Below are 14,752 nucleotides of genomic sequence, written 5' to 3' on the forward strand. Positions count from 1 at the left end.
ACTGGATGGAGTGTGTAGAGGATTAAGAGAGGTGACCGAGTGCTTATCGTAGCTTATCTTATCGAATGATCGCTTATCTTATCCACGCGTGTTCCTCCGCTTAGTCATGTGTAAACACACCCGCCCAAGTTGGACTGGATGCAGCAACAGGTTCCTGTTGTTGATATTGACGGGGTGAATAATACCCTATGAAGAATCCAATGTAAACGCTGCGACTACTTTACTTTGTACCAGATCGTACTAGAGGATCGGTGCCTAGAATTTCAATGAGGATCGTCCAAAGATTGACTTCTACCAGCGAATACCCCACTCGCGTGTCGCGATTGAAGGTGCATTGGATGATAAAACAACAAATCTAAGAGGTAGAAGTGCCTGGCTTCATTATAACGTTACATTCTAACTCGTTAAACAGTCTACTTCCATGGCTAAATAGTCAATTTCCCCGTCAGTTGGATATCCAAAACGCTCTTCCCAACATAAACGTTGTAATCACCACTCTGCAGTCCCCAGGTCTGCTTCTCCACGTCCCAAGTACTCAGATCGCGACGGGCCAGCTCAAATGTAAACGAACTGCTCTTTCCCGGTTTAATGAGCTGCTTATCAAATCCTCGAAGAACTTTCGCCGGGCCCCCAGGAATACCAAGGTACAGCTGGGCCACCTCCTTGGCGGCTACTTTCCCGGTATTCTCAACAGTGCAGTTCACCGTCGCAACGACTTCCCAGAGAGACGGGAGGCCGCCCTCCTGGATCTCGGTCCCCGGTGGAATATACCCCTTGTCAACTCCAGGGATGACCTCGACGTCGAGGCCAGAGTAACTGAAATTTGTATAGGTAAGACCATAGCCAAAGGCGTACCGAGGCTCGATACCCTGCTTCTCAAATGCCTTGTAGTCGATGTACACACCCTCCGTGAAGTTTGACTGCGGATACCAGCCGTTGTAATCTCGGTCAGGCATGTCGGGATCCAGCAGCGCGCCATAGTCAGACTCATTCTTTGCTACAGTGTAAGGCAACCGACCAGATGGTGACTGCTTGCCGTACATAATATCAACGAGGGCGCCACCAGAGTCCTGACCCGGAAGATGGGCGAAGATGACGGCGGTAATATTATCGTTGTTAATCCAGCGGTCGACGAGACGAATGCCAGCATTGTGGATGACCACCATGGTGTTATTGCATTTCGAGGCAACGTTCTCAACTAGAGTATCGGAATAGGGGTCTGCAAGATGTGGACGGTCCCAACCTTCCGCGGAGGCCTCGTTGATAAACACGATGCATGCATCTGAAGCGGCGTTCGGGGCTGGGCTTTGCGACATGAAGTCCCAGGTGAGGAAGGTGTTGTCTTCGCGAGCCTGACGCTGAAATGCATCGAAGGGAGCGTCGATATACGCTGGCGTGGTGGCACCTGAGCCACCACCGGTAATCAACGTGCCATTTAACGATACACCGGGCCCTATCTCCCAAGGGCTTGCACTGCCGAGGAACATGTACTGCAAAATGCCGCTATCGACCGCGGTTCCATTAGGATAGGTGAGCGTATTGGAAAGACCCGCGACCCAGGTACCTGCGTCTGGAGTAAGACTGTTCGAGGACTGTGCGATTGCATCGTATCCAAAGAGCGAGAGGACCTTGGGCTTGTTCAACGGAAGAGCATCGTTAGTGTTCTTCACCAGGATGTGGCCTTCTACGGCGCCCTGAAAGATTGTATCTTTGGACTTGGGATCCCGGGCTTCCACCAGATCATGCGGTGCAGTGAGGTCAGCAGGGATACCATGGCCTGGATTCTCGCGCTCAGCGTACTTGTACCAAGTAGCAACAATCCGGGTGGCCATGTCATCGAGACGCGTGGAAGCAAGAGATCCGTTGCGCACAGCAGTGGCAAGCGTGCCATTTTCCCAGTACTTTGAGCTCGACATCACTACATCAAGACCGGATTGGGCACTGGCGATCCCAGTGTACTGCGCACCCCAGTCAGTGACGACAAAGCCTTGAAACCCGAGTTCGCCCTTGAGTAGACCGTTCATTGACTTGCTGTTCTGGCAGCCGTAACTGTTGTTTATACGGTTATAGCTGCACATCATTGAACCAGCACCGGCTTTGACTGCATCCTGGAAGGCCCAAAGGTAGAGCTCATGCATTGTCTTGTCGTCAATGTTTGACGACAGAGACTGGTTGTGCGAGTTATCCAGCCGCGAGGGTGGCATTCGCCTAGTCTCCTGCTCATTCGCAATTAAATGCTTAACACAGGCAATGACATTCTCCTGCATGCCGCGTACAGTATCCCCAACCAGAGCTCCTCCCAACCACGGGTCGACACTAAATCCTTCCCAGTTACGTCCGCCTTTAGCGACACGACCGACAGGCCCAACCAACGGACCTAGGGCAACATTGACACCCTTCCGCTTGAATTCAGCGCCCATGTAGTGACCGCGCTTATAGGCCAGATCACGATTCCACGCCGCTCCAACGTGGACTCCAGACGGATATCCATTCACCAGGTCGGTATTCCGAACACCGTTACCCGCATCCTGGAAACACATTCCAGGAAACCCGATGCGCGGAACACTTCCCGACATGCCACTACACCCGGTGGTAGAGTCGAAGCCATATGTGATGTTGTTTTTTTCCTCGTCCGTCATCCGATCAACAAGGGCTCTAGCCTTGTCATAGGCCGACTCCCAGTCTCCGAGACCATTTCCCTCAGCTGTTTGAGTTAGTCAAGGCCATATATACTGGAAGAGGGACATACGTGTTGGATATACTGGGTCGTATCTGCCATATGACCAGTATCGCTCGAGATTAGTAGCAATTTCAGCTTCGCTCTGAGCGGAGGTGGTACCGATCAGGTGTAGGGCTGCGGCAAGGATAGGGATTGTCAACTTCATCTTGCCCCAGATAAGAGAAAGCAGGACGCATGCTCCAGCTCTCTCAGTGGCAGAGTTCGGGCCTTTAATACTGACAGTCGGCGTATGGGGCGGGTCCAATCGCACAACATCGGAATGCCGTTATTTCGTGCCGTACTCAAGAAGCTGACATTCTGTTTTGGAACCCACAATCTGACCCGTATGGAGTAGACCGTTACATTGCGAGCCCCCAGTTCATTCGACGTGACCCCAAATCCCCACGGTGACATATTGCATTTGCGGGACTCCAGACTCTGCCAAGTTCTAACTCCACATAAACCCCCCACAGATGCCCCGTCCAATGCTGTGAGTGACTCGATGTGCCGAGGTTTTCAAACGGTCCGTTGGTTCCTGGGACTCGGACTCGGTTTTGATCACCGACATCTTGCTCCTATCGATCAATTGTATCCGAATGGCCCATACGCAGAGAACAAAACAGTGACATTCACGTCAGTCTCCTCAGATATCTACTAGTGAGCAGACGTCCCATGCGAAACAAATCCAAACACGTCCTCCGTACAACTGACGAAGCATGAACCCCAACAATGAGGATGAATATTCTTGCCTTTTCAGCCTTCCATGGACCAAACTTTGGCGGGGAGCAGTAGTCTTCGATCAGACATGGTCCCGATAATTTGCCGACCTTCCCAAAATGGATGAAAATTCCACCGGCCTCAGACGAAGCTATAAACATTTTATAATACATTACTCAGCACCACGCCGGTGTTCCTTTAGTCCCAGGCGGACGGGACGGTATCTCTATTTCAAAGCTCGTTCGCCCATCGTTTACTGTGGAGATCAGATCGGAGGCCCAGAATTTACCCGAGGATTCCCCGAGCTTCATTTCTGGGGATGAGGACTTTGCCGGGATTGATCGTTCACATGGCGGCCTTGAATTTTGGTGCCTGGATTGTGACTTGCTTTTCATGCTCTTTCAGAGCACATATTTTGGGCTGGCCAACGATATGCGGAAGAAGTATACGGGCTAAGAAAGGATCTGGTAACGACCAACCAAGTATTCGGAATCAGCAGAGCCGTATGTCCCCCACGGCGCCGATGCATGGGTCCACGTCCGGAATACCGCGGAGACCGGGGATACCGTTTAGTGCAGGATGTCTGCGGGGTCTCGGCAGTGATTAATTTGATCGTCTCCGTTATAAGAAAGGATCTCATGGTTTCGCATCACGGTATACACAAGGTTCGCCGTCGGCGTCATAGACCTGGTATTACTTGGTCTATATGGTACATGTTTGGTATACATAGCTAATTTTCCTTTTCCTTAAAGGTGATTGGGCCGTCATCCTGAACCACCACAGCGCGCATCTTCTTCGACATATCAGTCATTCCATCCACTCTCCGCACAGACGCAATCCCATTCTCCGGTGTCGTATCTAAGTGGCTTGTTATCAACGGGAGCACCATGCACTTCCATAGCGCGACCTTCTTTTTTTTGCTTCCTATTGCAGTCCCCAGAAGCAACCCAATTGATCCCAAAGTAACAACGACGGGAAGAATGATCCACGGCCATCGGACATGAATGAATGTTTCGTCTCGACGCCCCTCCCCGGAAACCGTGATACCGTAGTCATTAGTGCGAATGGTATCAGTGACGCTGGTGGACATTGAATCGAGTAATTGGCTGAAGTTACCTCTGCGTAGAATTGTTGCCAGTTTTAACGTATCTGACGTTGATACCTCCCCACCGATGACAACCGTACTATTGAAAAGGTTCGCCAGTGTAGCATTAAAACTGGTGAATGACACCTTGTCAATGGAGTATTTCGGGTCTTTGGATGGGTTTGCTGATCCGTTGGGTCGTTTGAGTTGGTAACCTCCTGTAACGAAACGTGTGCGATTCTGCGTCTCGGCATCAGGACCAATGAGCTGTTGTGTCTCAATAACACGGCCTGGATGGCTGCGTTGGTCACCAGGCCGGTAGGATGTCGCTGCGTATCGTCGCTCACAAAAGTATACCGCACATTCAGTTACCAAGGGCTTTAGTGGGGGAGCTGTCGCGTTGGATATAGTGTAGGGAACCGGGTTGGTATAGTCTATCTCAATGAGGGAGGTAATTGGGTCCTCAATGTCGAGAATCGGGTTGCCCTCCATTGGGCGGGAGCTCCAATACCGCATATCCAACCAGATATTTTCGTATTCAGACAATTCAGGCCGATTGAGATCGCCGAGTTGCGTCAACTGAGGAGCACCAAAATGGAAAGAGAAGTTACTCGGGGATTGGTAGTTGCAATCCAGAGGGATGTCGTTGAAGGCAGGGTGGTAGTAGGTACCTGTTGGATCCTCAAAACTGGAATGTTCAGGCACCCCACACTTTTGGCTTGTTCGAGCTGTGACATCCTCGCATTTGCTGCACAAACCCAGTGCAACAAATTCTGGGAATTCGCAAGACATTGCATCGCATTGAGGCTCAAGAGGACTATGTGTCTGCATGAGGCCGCTCAATACTGCGGTTAAAAGCCTCGGCGGGAGCTCATAAACTACATCACTTACAGTAGAATACCAGCTATGTGAGGTCTGGGTAAACGCAGTGGCATTCAGTGCAGGAACGGTTCGTGAAGGGAACGTCAAAATCTGCTGTGCAAATGGGTCCACTGCAAGAGCGAGGATCGTAAGGGACGCCCCGACATAAGTCAGGATTCCTGTTTTCGAGCCAAATATTCCCCTCAGTAAAACCTCCAAGGATCCCCAGGGACCCCGGCTTGCCTGGTCAAGAACCTGCATGTGATATAATGGCACTGGACTTTGGAATAGGTTCCATTTGAGTTGACCGAGACATGATGACACTGGGACGAACAATGCGGCTTTGGTAATGGTGACAATAATTGACACGACAGTATTAGGGGACGCTGTATATTGCCAGTCCCCATAGGGCGTATTGTTTATTGTGACAAGAAAGGCAACCAAAAGAGCAATGCCCACGACGGACAGGGCCACAGATGCGATTTCCCATGCCCAAGAGCCATCCCAATCATACCCAGGTCGCTTTGGTTTTGTGTCTTTTTGCGGGTCCCGTCCATGCACATGCGTGTTATGTGTTTCTGGGAGGCCTGTTTCAGTACCACTGGAACTGCTATGAGCAGGCTCACGAGGACTGGCCAGGTATTCGAACCGCTCGAACCCAAGGTCAGGTCTGCTCAGGCCGTCGCGTGAAGCGGAGGATGGCGAACGAGAAGGCATTGTGACATCGCGTGGACCACCAAAGAAGTCTGCCGCATATGCGTGTTGATTGTTGAGTACGGTCTCTCATGCAACGGAGGGGGAGCGAAGGGTGAAAAGGGGACACGAGACTTGGGGTCTTGACATTGTGGCTATGGGCCGCTGAGCCTCAACAATCCACTTCTCGTTTGCGCTTACCGGTATAGGCGTGTCGATCCTTATGACGGGACAGAATCGAGCACCAAAGCATGCACCGTTTAGCAGTTCACCAGTATATCTAAATCCCCGTTGTAAATAGTGTAGATACCCGCGGAGTCATGATCGTAATTCCCCAAGCGAGCTGCGACCCGACCATCGAAGTTCACATACATCAATATTGAGCACAACCGAGGATCAACTTCATGCACGATTGCTCACAATCACACATCTCTATACTTAAAACAGCGGAATCATCGTAGTCAGCCAACCATAATTACCACTCAATCCAGTTACTGTTCCAATTAACGACCTTTCTAAAACGTGATGACGAAGCGGTGGATATAACTACTGATACTTTGAGCTGTCGGCTCCTGCTTTCATATATTGCCGGTACTAACATAGCCCGGCATCCAGCAGTCCTACCGACGATATTAAAAAAAAAATATGCACTCCAGGAATCATAGAAAGACTCCCAATGCCTGAAATGTGTTCGCCTATTGTCAAGTAGTGGCTACTCGGAATGTGTGGCAGGCGCGAAGTCCGATGGATCCGACTAGTCAATCATGTCTTACCGGTATCTCGTCCTGTCGGATCCTACTAAAAAAGAAAACACTTGGCAGGCACGCGGGGAAGCGAACATCAAGAAACAACAGGACAAATTAAATCAACAGAACCCACCCCGAGCTCCTGATACTGCGCCTGATCCCAGCCAGCATGTCAAATTCACATGTTCATTCTAGGTAAACCTCGCCATGTTGCTTTTTGGGGCTCCCTTCTCCACCAACAATTGTAGAGCCCTCATTTGTCCATTATAGATGCAGCTGCGGCAACTCCGGTGGGTTAAACAAGATAAATCACCGGATACTGCGGCATCCGTGGCCGGGGGTAGGACTTTGTGCAGGGGCAGGCATTATTAGGAAAACACATATAAAGCGCCAGGTTTGCAAGAGAACATGTCTGTCCTCCACGTCCCAAGGTAACCATCCTTTCCATCTGGTCAGTCCCCCCCCTTCCCCCCCATTTCGTTACTACCGCAATGGATATAGACAGTGCTGAACGACGACAGTAACACTTTCCCCTTCAAGTGAAAGCAACCCAACCATGCGCGTGACCCTTCTCCTACTTGGCTTCGCTGCCAGCGTCGCCATGGCTTCTCCACTCGAAACACATTCCAACGTCTTGACGAGGGCCGAATGTATATCCTGTACCGCCGACACGTGCCAGATCATGTGTACCTGTGGCGATTCCGAACTCCCCTTATATTGCGAAGGTGGAAAGCAATGCTGTTGCAAATGTGTAAGTGTTCACCTCTGAAGATGTGGATGGGGTAGATCAATCTGACAGACCTCAATCAGACTTAGGCGACCCGAATGGCGGTTGTTGGCTGGAGTATCCCGGCCAATAGGGCTATGACAACATGTATAAGTAGAAGATAGCCAGGTAGCTCGGAATACTAACATATCCACTACTGATATACTTTAAATATTAAATTGGAGAATATATTAGAATAGACTATCCTATACACAAAAATAGCTAGTTCTAGTTGACATATAGATTATTATGATATTGTAAACATGTCTAATTTTAAAGCATGGGGCTTCGCTTGGGGAATTATTAACTTACGGTAGGGTCCGGGAAACGGGGAGCTCCGCGGGGAACTGTCCAATCGGAGGTTAGTGTGCAAAATTCAACTCGATTCGCCGCAGTCGCCGACTGACTCATCTTATACAGACTGGAAGAGAAAACTTCACCAGACGACGGGCTGCTGCTGCTGATGCCCAGGTTACAATGATCGCTGAACCATCCCCTGCAGAGGACATATCCGCTGCCGAGGCGCAGTCAAAGGGCGAATTCCCTCACCTACCTGACAGATGGCTCTCTCGAATTGCAAACTGGGGCGTTGAGCTCCGCGGCGTGGCTCCTGTTCCTATGGAGGAGCGGACTGATACCCGATTTATCAATGTGTTCTTTGTTTGGTTTACGCTCAGCACAAACCTACTGCCGTATGCTTGTCACTCTCATTGTTAGGCTCCGCTAACCGGCCGCAGGATCATCACCGGCATGGTGGGCACGTTTGTCATGGGGATGAGTCTCCGCGATGCGGCTTTGGTTATCCTCTTCTTCAATATGCTCTGCACTGTCCCTCCGGCGTACTTCAGTACCTTTGGCTCGCGGACGGGGCTGCGGCAGATGCTTCACGCTCGATTTACATTTGGGTATGCCTCCACCTCGTCAAGATGAATCTTGCTAACGTATCAGTAGATACTATCTGGTGTCCATTATCGTAGCGCTGAATCTCTGCACGATTGCCGGATTCGGTGTCGTTTCCTGCGTACTAGGCGGATCAACCCTTTCAGCAGTCTCTGACGGCAGCATTGACGACACTGCTGGCATCGTTGTCATCGGCGTCTGCGGGATGGTCGTCTCCTTTGGCGGGTACAAATTCCTGCACCAGTATGAGCGGTATTGCTGGCTGTTCGCGCTTGTTGCAATCGTTATAGCAACCGGTGTCGGTGGAAGCAATCTCTCAGCACAGACAACGACCGTACCACCGACGGCCGCCACGGTGCTTTCATTCGGCGGTGTTATTGCTGGATTTCTGATTCCATGGGCTGTACGTCTCTTCATACTCCTTTCGAGATTTAAAGTAACAATCATAGGGCATGGCCGCGGACTTCAGCGTCTACTGCACCCCCACCGTGTCGACCACCCGCATCTTCGCCTACACCTACCTAGGGCTCTTCGTCCCAACGGTCCTGCTCATGACCCTCGGCGCAGCAATTGGCGCAGCAACCCCTTCGATCCCCGCCTGGTCAACCGGCTACAGCACCTACGGCGTCGGCGGCGTCCTGGAATCGATGCTCTCACCCGCAGGGGGGTTCGGCAAATTCGTCGCGGTCCTCCTCTCCTTCTCTCTGCTCGGCAACCTCGGCGCCTCCATGTATTCCATCACGCTAAACTTCCAGCTCCTCCTCCCCTTCTTCATGAAAATCCCGCGCTTTGTATTCTCCGTAATCTACACCGCAATCCTAATCCCTGTCTCCGTTATGGCTGCGAAATCGTTCTTCACGAATCTTGAGAACTTCCTGTACGTCATTGCTTACTGGTCCGCGGCATTCGTGTCCGTGGTCCTGGTTGAACACTTCCTCTTCCGCCGGGGGAATTGTACATCTTACGATGCGAGTACGGTGAACTGGGACTCGCCGAAATATCTCCCGACGGGGATTTCTGCTATCGCTGCAATGGCCTTGTCCTTTGGCTTGATTGTGCCTTGTATGGGTCAGGCGTGGTTTACGGGCCCTATCGCGGAGACTACGGGAGATATTGGCTTCGAGATTGCCTTGGTTCTAGCTGGATTGTTGTATGCACCACTGAGGTGGGCTGAAAGGCGGATTCGAGGCGTATAGTTAGGGAGAGAAAAGATGCACGCCCTTTATTCATTTAGGCGATGATAATACCGTTGTTTAATATTTTGCTCTACTTGCTGGATCACGTATTCTCTGGAAACAAGGCCATGTATTTTCAGTTCATATCAATCACAGGGGGACGTTTGCCATGTAATTATGCCCGGTTCCCTCTTGATCCGGTTTACGTCCGAGTCGTGCTTTCCCTGCTGGTTTCCAAGGTTGATATCACGAGGGTTGCTCTTGCCCATATACTGGGCACCTTCCTTAGCCTTCGGTGATTGAGTCGCGCCTTCCCTGCTGGCCTGATATGTACGATTACTCAGGAAGGAGCGAATTAGAACATATGCGGAAGGCACGATCCCTCGCTGCACCGGCTTTATCTCACGTCTACGTATAGCCAACCAGCCTGTTGGCCGCCACCTTACAATCATATACTCTGCGTCCAAACAATCACGAGTCCCTACACGCAGCCTCAATTAGAATCTCTCTTTCAGCTAAATGCGTAAGCGATGTCGTGTTTCGTGTTACACAACTTACGAACCAGACGAGTGGGAACTGCAGGATATGTGATTCATTCTTAAAGCATGACTTGAGTATGGCTGGGTATGCACTCAACCAGGTCTATATTCATTCATCAGGCCACGGATGGTCTTGCTTCCTTTGTCATGCGTGGGTTCGCGACACAGGGATACCCCGAGTTCACGACAGTGATTCTTCGGCACCCGGCTTCATCAGTTCAATCACACCATCTCCAAATGGTGGGAATGCCTCGAATGTGACCTTCAGACCAGCTGCCTCCGCCAGCTTCCGGAACTCCTCGGGTGTCCTCTCCCTTCCACCGAAGAGAATCATCATCGCAGCGTGCAGCAAAGCCATGTCTTTGCTTTTGGTTAGTTCGTGAATCAGGATACGCGAATGCGGTTCCATTGCCTCGCTGATCCTCTGTAGAAGCCGCACTGCATCCAGGTCTGGCAGGTTATGCAAGACGTGCGCCAGGTGGTAGATCAACGCCCCCTTAATCGGCTGCGGGCTGCTCTCGTCTTTGAAATTCCACTGCACCTGGGTAATGCCGGGCACATCGCCCAAATCGTCATTGAATTCCTCAACGACCAAATCCTTGGCCTGCAGCTGCGGGAATGCTTCCTTCAACTCTAGGAGCATCTCCCCGCGGCCGCCACCAATATCAACCATCTTTGTCGCCGTCGGCGGACCACTTTCTAGCACAGCACCGAGATCATACTGCAACTTTTGCAAACGCTCGCTACTGCTCGGGCTCTTGAAAAACTTTCCGACCATGAATGAGTTGAAGCTGTCCATCCGTCCCTCGTCAGACATGATGGAGTACGTATGCTTCTTCGAATACTCCTCGTTTCCCATAAGCTTGTGCGCATACTGAATTGGTGTCTCGCATTCTCGGAATGGATATTCGAAATTCGTCGCCTTCAACATCGGGAAAAGAAACGTAGCGCCCAGCATCATCTCCGTCGAGCTTGCCGGTGACATTAGTTCCTGTTCAGTCGGTATTATAGGGACAAAACTCACAAGTGGACTCCTCCATGTACCGCAGACGGATGCGCAGCTAGATGTTTGGTGAGACCGTTCGGACTAAACACGTTATCCGCCTCGCTATCAAGGAGGCCTAAGCCTGCCATCGCGTGTAAAGTGTCCTCTATTATGTGTGAGCACTGAACCATACATTTGAGAAAAACGCGGAGCGTACTAATTAGATCCAAACCTGATATTCCCGCAATAAAGGTCAGCGCAGGAACGGTTTTCTTTGTTTACAGAGCTGCTGGAATATACCTGGAGCAGAGGCTGCATCTTCGCTTGCAGGAAGTCTCCGTTTACAAGCTCCCAAGACATCCTCGCCTGTAGCCTGTGGCCCAAACTCTACAAGAGCTTCAAACAGTTTAAAATGGGCGGCGACAGGGAAGTATCCTAGCAGCGGCGCCTGGGATTCATTAACGACAAAGCAAGTAAGACAAGCACCTGAAACTAACCATTGTGACGGCCCTCATCACTGCGATTCCATTTTCAAAGGATGACATGGTTGATAGATATGAAGGTAGAAAATACGAAGAAGGAAGAGTAGTTACTTGCGAGAAATACGATACCGACAACAACAACGAGGGCATCCCAGACCTTTATAGCAGTATCTTTCCGCACACCCCCGCCCAAATAAAGGTGTATTTCACGGACGAAGGAATTAGACGATCGGAGGCCCGGAGTATCTCAAAAAAGAATGTGCCTTGGTAAAGCCGGTCATCGGGCTTGCAAGCTCTTCTGTGTATCTCATACTCCATCTCGCGCGGGGTCCTGATCGACAGTGTTCCCGCCAACTCCCGCCCACCACTGTGCCATAGGAGGGCACTTGATCGAGCCAGCTAACGAGATTGGAATTTGATAGGCCGCTGGGTGAACTAACTTTGATGCAACGCACTCTCCAAGTCGGATGTCGGCGTCTGTCTGTTCCGTTCTGGGCGAGATGATGCCTCGGGAAATTCCTTATCACCGAAGAAATAAGACCGAGCTAGCTGGTCCTTTCCTTCGTGGATACAGCCGATGCACGGCTTTCCAGTAAACGAGAAACTGGCCTTTCAGCGTCCTAAGAACAACTTAGATAAACGGCTTAGATACAGCAAGTATTCTTATGTATGTTGGTCCCTTATACTCACAAGGATGCCCTTGGTTCATCATCATTGTACTTGTATCTCCGGCTATAGATAGGAGCGGGAAGCCCTGCCAGTGTCCTGGTTTTCCTCGCAAGTTCTCCCTAAAGTATATCATAATCATTTTCCTATCGACGTCTAGTCAACGGAATTGTAATTCGTCCTGGCCATGTTCGGTATCTGCAGCTGAAGTATTCTGTCGTTGCCCTGACATTGTACTATCAAGCCCTGTGATTGGCTCGATCGTACCCGGTGGGTCTTTACGAGCGCATCCATACAACTGGCGCTCCCCTTCCAGAATCTCGCATATAAAGCTGTCACTCTGCGAGCATGGACATTAACAAGCAACACTCATACAGACCATATACCAACATGATGTGGAAGACCATATTTGCCGTCCCAGTCCTGTACTGTCTTCATTCCCTCATATCCCTCCTGCACAACCGCTCGCTTGCACGCAAGACAAAGCTGCCTTACATTCTCTTCCCCGTCTACGAAGCAAACCTCTTCTATATCGCGCTGTTTGGCATGAGATGGTTCCAGTATATGATATCCAACTGGCTACCTGAAGGCCTAGCGGACCATATCCACGATAGCATGTACCGGAACCGCTGGGCGGTTAAGGATCGCATGGCGAAGAGGTATGGTGGTGTCTATCTCTACGTCACACCTGGTGGAATAAGCTGCCATGTTGTGGACGCAGATATTGTGGAGCAGGTAGTTAGAGCGAGACAGTGTTTTTTAAAACCGGTTAAGCATTTGGGTACGTCTGTTTACCACTGATCCAGTTGTTGAGATGGATGGGTACTGACTGACCGTATTTAGAGGGGTTTGATATGTTTGGGAGCAGTATCTTTACAGTATGTTGTTCATGCATTGGAAAAGTTTAGAAGTTGATAGATATTGACGACCGCAGGCGGAAGGAAGCCAGTGGTCCTACCACCATCGAAACACCGCACCTGCGTTCAACGACAAGAACGACGCTCTCGTCTGGGCGGAGGGTATCCGACAGGCTAAGGAAATGGCCGATTATTGGGATGCGATGTATTCCGATCCCTCGAATTCAGTATCAAGTTTTGTCGTGCCCGACGCACGGGAAGATATACTCAAGCTGTCACTCAACATCATCTGCGGCGCTGGGTTCGGGGTACGACTGCCCTTTAAGCCGGCTCTTACGGCCACAGCGGACGACGCTGGAGACCTCTTCAAAGATGCAGCTACTCCATCTCCCGGCTATTATTTCACATTCCGCGGCGTAATGGAGTACATGAACAGGTCGATGATGTCAGTGTTCGTCGCTAATGGTATCCTGCCGAAATGGATTCCGAGGTTTACGTTGCCATTTCTGAAGAAAGATTTCGCCGCCCATAAAGACCTAGGGAATTATCTCCACGCCTTGGTGAAGGATGCCGAGAAAAGCGAGTCCGAGACTCATAACCTCCTAGAGCGGCTTGTCCGATCGCGACGGGACGAAGAAGAAATAATAACCACCAAACGGAATCCCGGGCTGTCTGATGCTGAGATATTGGGCAACGTATTCATCTTCTCGATCGCCGGCCATGAAACAACAGCGACAACGCTACGGTTCGCTTTAGCTCTTCTGGCCATCCACAGCGATGTTCAGGAAAAACTGTACAATGAATTGCAAACAGTTATGCGTGACGAGCCGGCTGATCCTGCGGAATGGGACTATGCCACAGTGTTCCCCAGGCTAGTGACTCCGCTGTGTATCTTGGTAAGTGGATTCATGCTGCCTCCCCGATAGGTTATGTAGCTAACGGCTGTGTAGCTGGAGACGCTCCGCTTGTACCCTCCTGTACCTAGCATTCCCAAGTTAACAGCCAGCTCCGGCGCGGACATAACATGTAACGACGAGATACACCACCTGCCACCCGAAGTCCGTGTTAATTTGAATAGTAATGCTCTTCACTATAGTGAAAGATACTGGGGAACGGATGCTAGTGTCTTCAACCCCAGCCGATGGGACAAGCGCAATGCCGAGAGCTATCTCGCCAGAAATGACGATGTTCAAGGGCTCTCCGGTCCAGGCCTCGAGTCGAACGAGATCCATAAGCCCGAGCGCGGGGCGTATATCCCATTCAGCGATGGAATGAGAGGGTGTATTGGAAGAAAGTTTGCGCAGGTAGAATTCATAGCTACTCTCGCTGTTTTGTTCCGAGAATATCGGGTGAGCCTTGCGAATCTTCCAGGAGAATCAACCGACGATGCTAGAAGAAGAGTAGAGAAGGCCTTACGCGAGAGTTCGGCGTTGCTTACTTTGGCCATCATGGAGGAGGTCCCTCTATCTTTTCGCAGGCGGGGCGTTGCATGATCACAGGCTTCTTCATTTGTACCATACTGCAGACAGTAAAGGTTGAATCAAATCGCCGCTTTTTGCTAT

The 14,752-nt window shown here is 50.7% G+C and overlaps 6 protein-coding genes across 6 annotated transcripts; 3 read left to right on the forward strand and 3 right to left on the reverse strand.

Annotated features, from left to right (window-relative positions):
* Positions 1-410: 410 nt before the first annotated feature.
* ASPSYDRAFT_49105 (uncharacterized protein) lies at positions 411-2,180 on the reverse strand. Its single transcript, XM_040847775.1, has one exon. It carries the CDS (start codon positions 2,136-2,138, stop codon positions 426-428), a length of 1,713 nt encoding a protein of 570 aa, XP_040698762.1. The 5' UTR covers positions 2,139-2,180; the 3' UTR covers positions 411-425.
* A 1,878-nt stretch (positions 2,181-4,058) lies between these two features.
* On the reverse strand, positions 4,059-6,177 carry ASPSYDRAFT_49107 (DUF3176 domain-containing protein). The gene has a single exon (XM_040847776.1). The coding sequence runs from the start codon at positions 6,096-6,098 to the stop codon at positions 4,167-4,169; it is 1,932 nt and encodes a 643-aa protein (XP_040698763.1). The 5' UTR covers positions 6,099-6,177; the 3' UTR covers positions 4,059-4,166.
* Positions 6,178-7,331: 1,154 nt separating this feature from the next.
* Positions 7,332-7,788, forward strand: ASPSYDRAFT_49109 (uncharacterized protein). Its single transcript, XM_040847777.1, has 2 exons — positions 7,332-7,571; positions 7,631-7,788. Exons 1-2 carry the CDS (start codon positions 7,377-7,379, stop codon positions 7,634-7,636), a joined length of 201 nt encoding a protein of 66 aa, XP_040698764.1. The 5' UTR covers positions 7,332-7,376; the 3' UTR covers positions 7,637-7,788.
* A 275-nt stretch (positions 7,789-8,063) lies between these two features.
* ASPSYDRAFT_159085 (purine-cytosine permease family protein) lies at positions 8,064-9,682 on the forward strand (the record flags this gene model as incomplete). Its single annotated transcript, XM_040842792.1, has 4 exons — positions 8,064-8,278; positions 8,324-8,491; positions 8,538-8,889; positions 8,936-9,682. The coding sequence occupies 4 exons, from the start codon at positions 8,064-8,066 to the stop codon at positions 9,680-9,682; spliced, it is 1,482 nt and encodes a 493-aa protein (XP_040698765.1).
* Positions 9,683-10,231: 549 nt separating this feature from the next.
* On the reverse strand, positions 10,232-11,942 carry ASPSYDRAFT_49111 (uncharacterized protein). Its single transcript, XM_040847778.1, has 5 exons — positions 11,683-11,942; positions 11,486-11,633; positions 11,403-11,417; positions 11,225-11,351; positions 10,232-11,171 (listed from the first exon to the last, which is right to left on the reverse strand). Exons 1-5 carry the CDS (start codon positions 11,728-11,730, stop codon positions 10,382-10,384), a joined length of 1,128 nt encoding a protein of 375 aa, XP_040698766.1. The 5' UTR covers positions 11,731-11,942; the 3' UTR covers positions 10,232-10,381.
* Positions 11,943-12,723: 781 nt separating this feature from the next.
* ASPSYDRAFT_92995 (cytochrome P450) lies at positions 12,724-14,683 on the forward strand (the record flags this gene model as incomplete). The annotated part of the gene is made up of 4 exons (XM_040852762.1): positions 12,724-13,114; positions 13,177-13,211; positions 13,268-14,086; positions 14,141-14,683. The coding sequence occupies 4 exons, from the start codon at positions 12,724-12,726 to the stop codon at positions 14,681-14,683; spliced, it is 1,788 nt and encodes a 595-aa protein (XP_040698767.1).
* Between the last annotated feature and the right edge of the window lie 69 nt (positions 14,684-14,752).

Source organism: Aspergillus sydowii, assembly GCF_001890705.1.
Source record: "Aspergillus sydowii CBS 593.65 unplaced genomic scaffold ASPSYscaffold_12, whole genome shotgun sequence".
NCBI lineage: Eukaryota > Fungi > Ascomycota > Eurotiomycetes > Eurotiales > Aspergillaceae > Aspergillus > Aspergillus sydowii.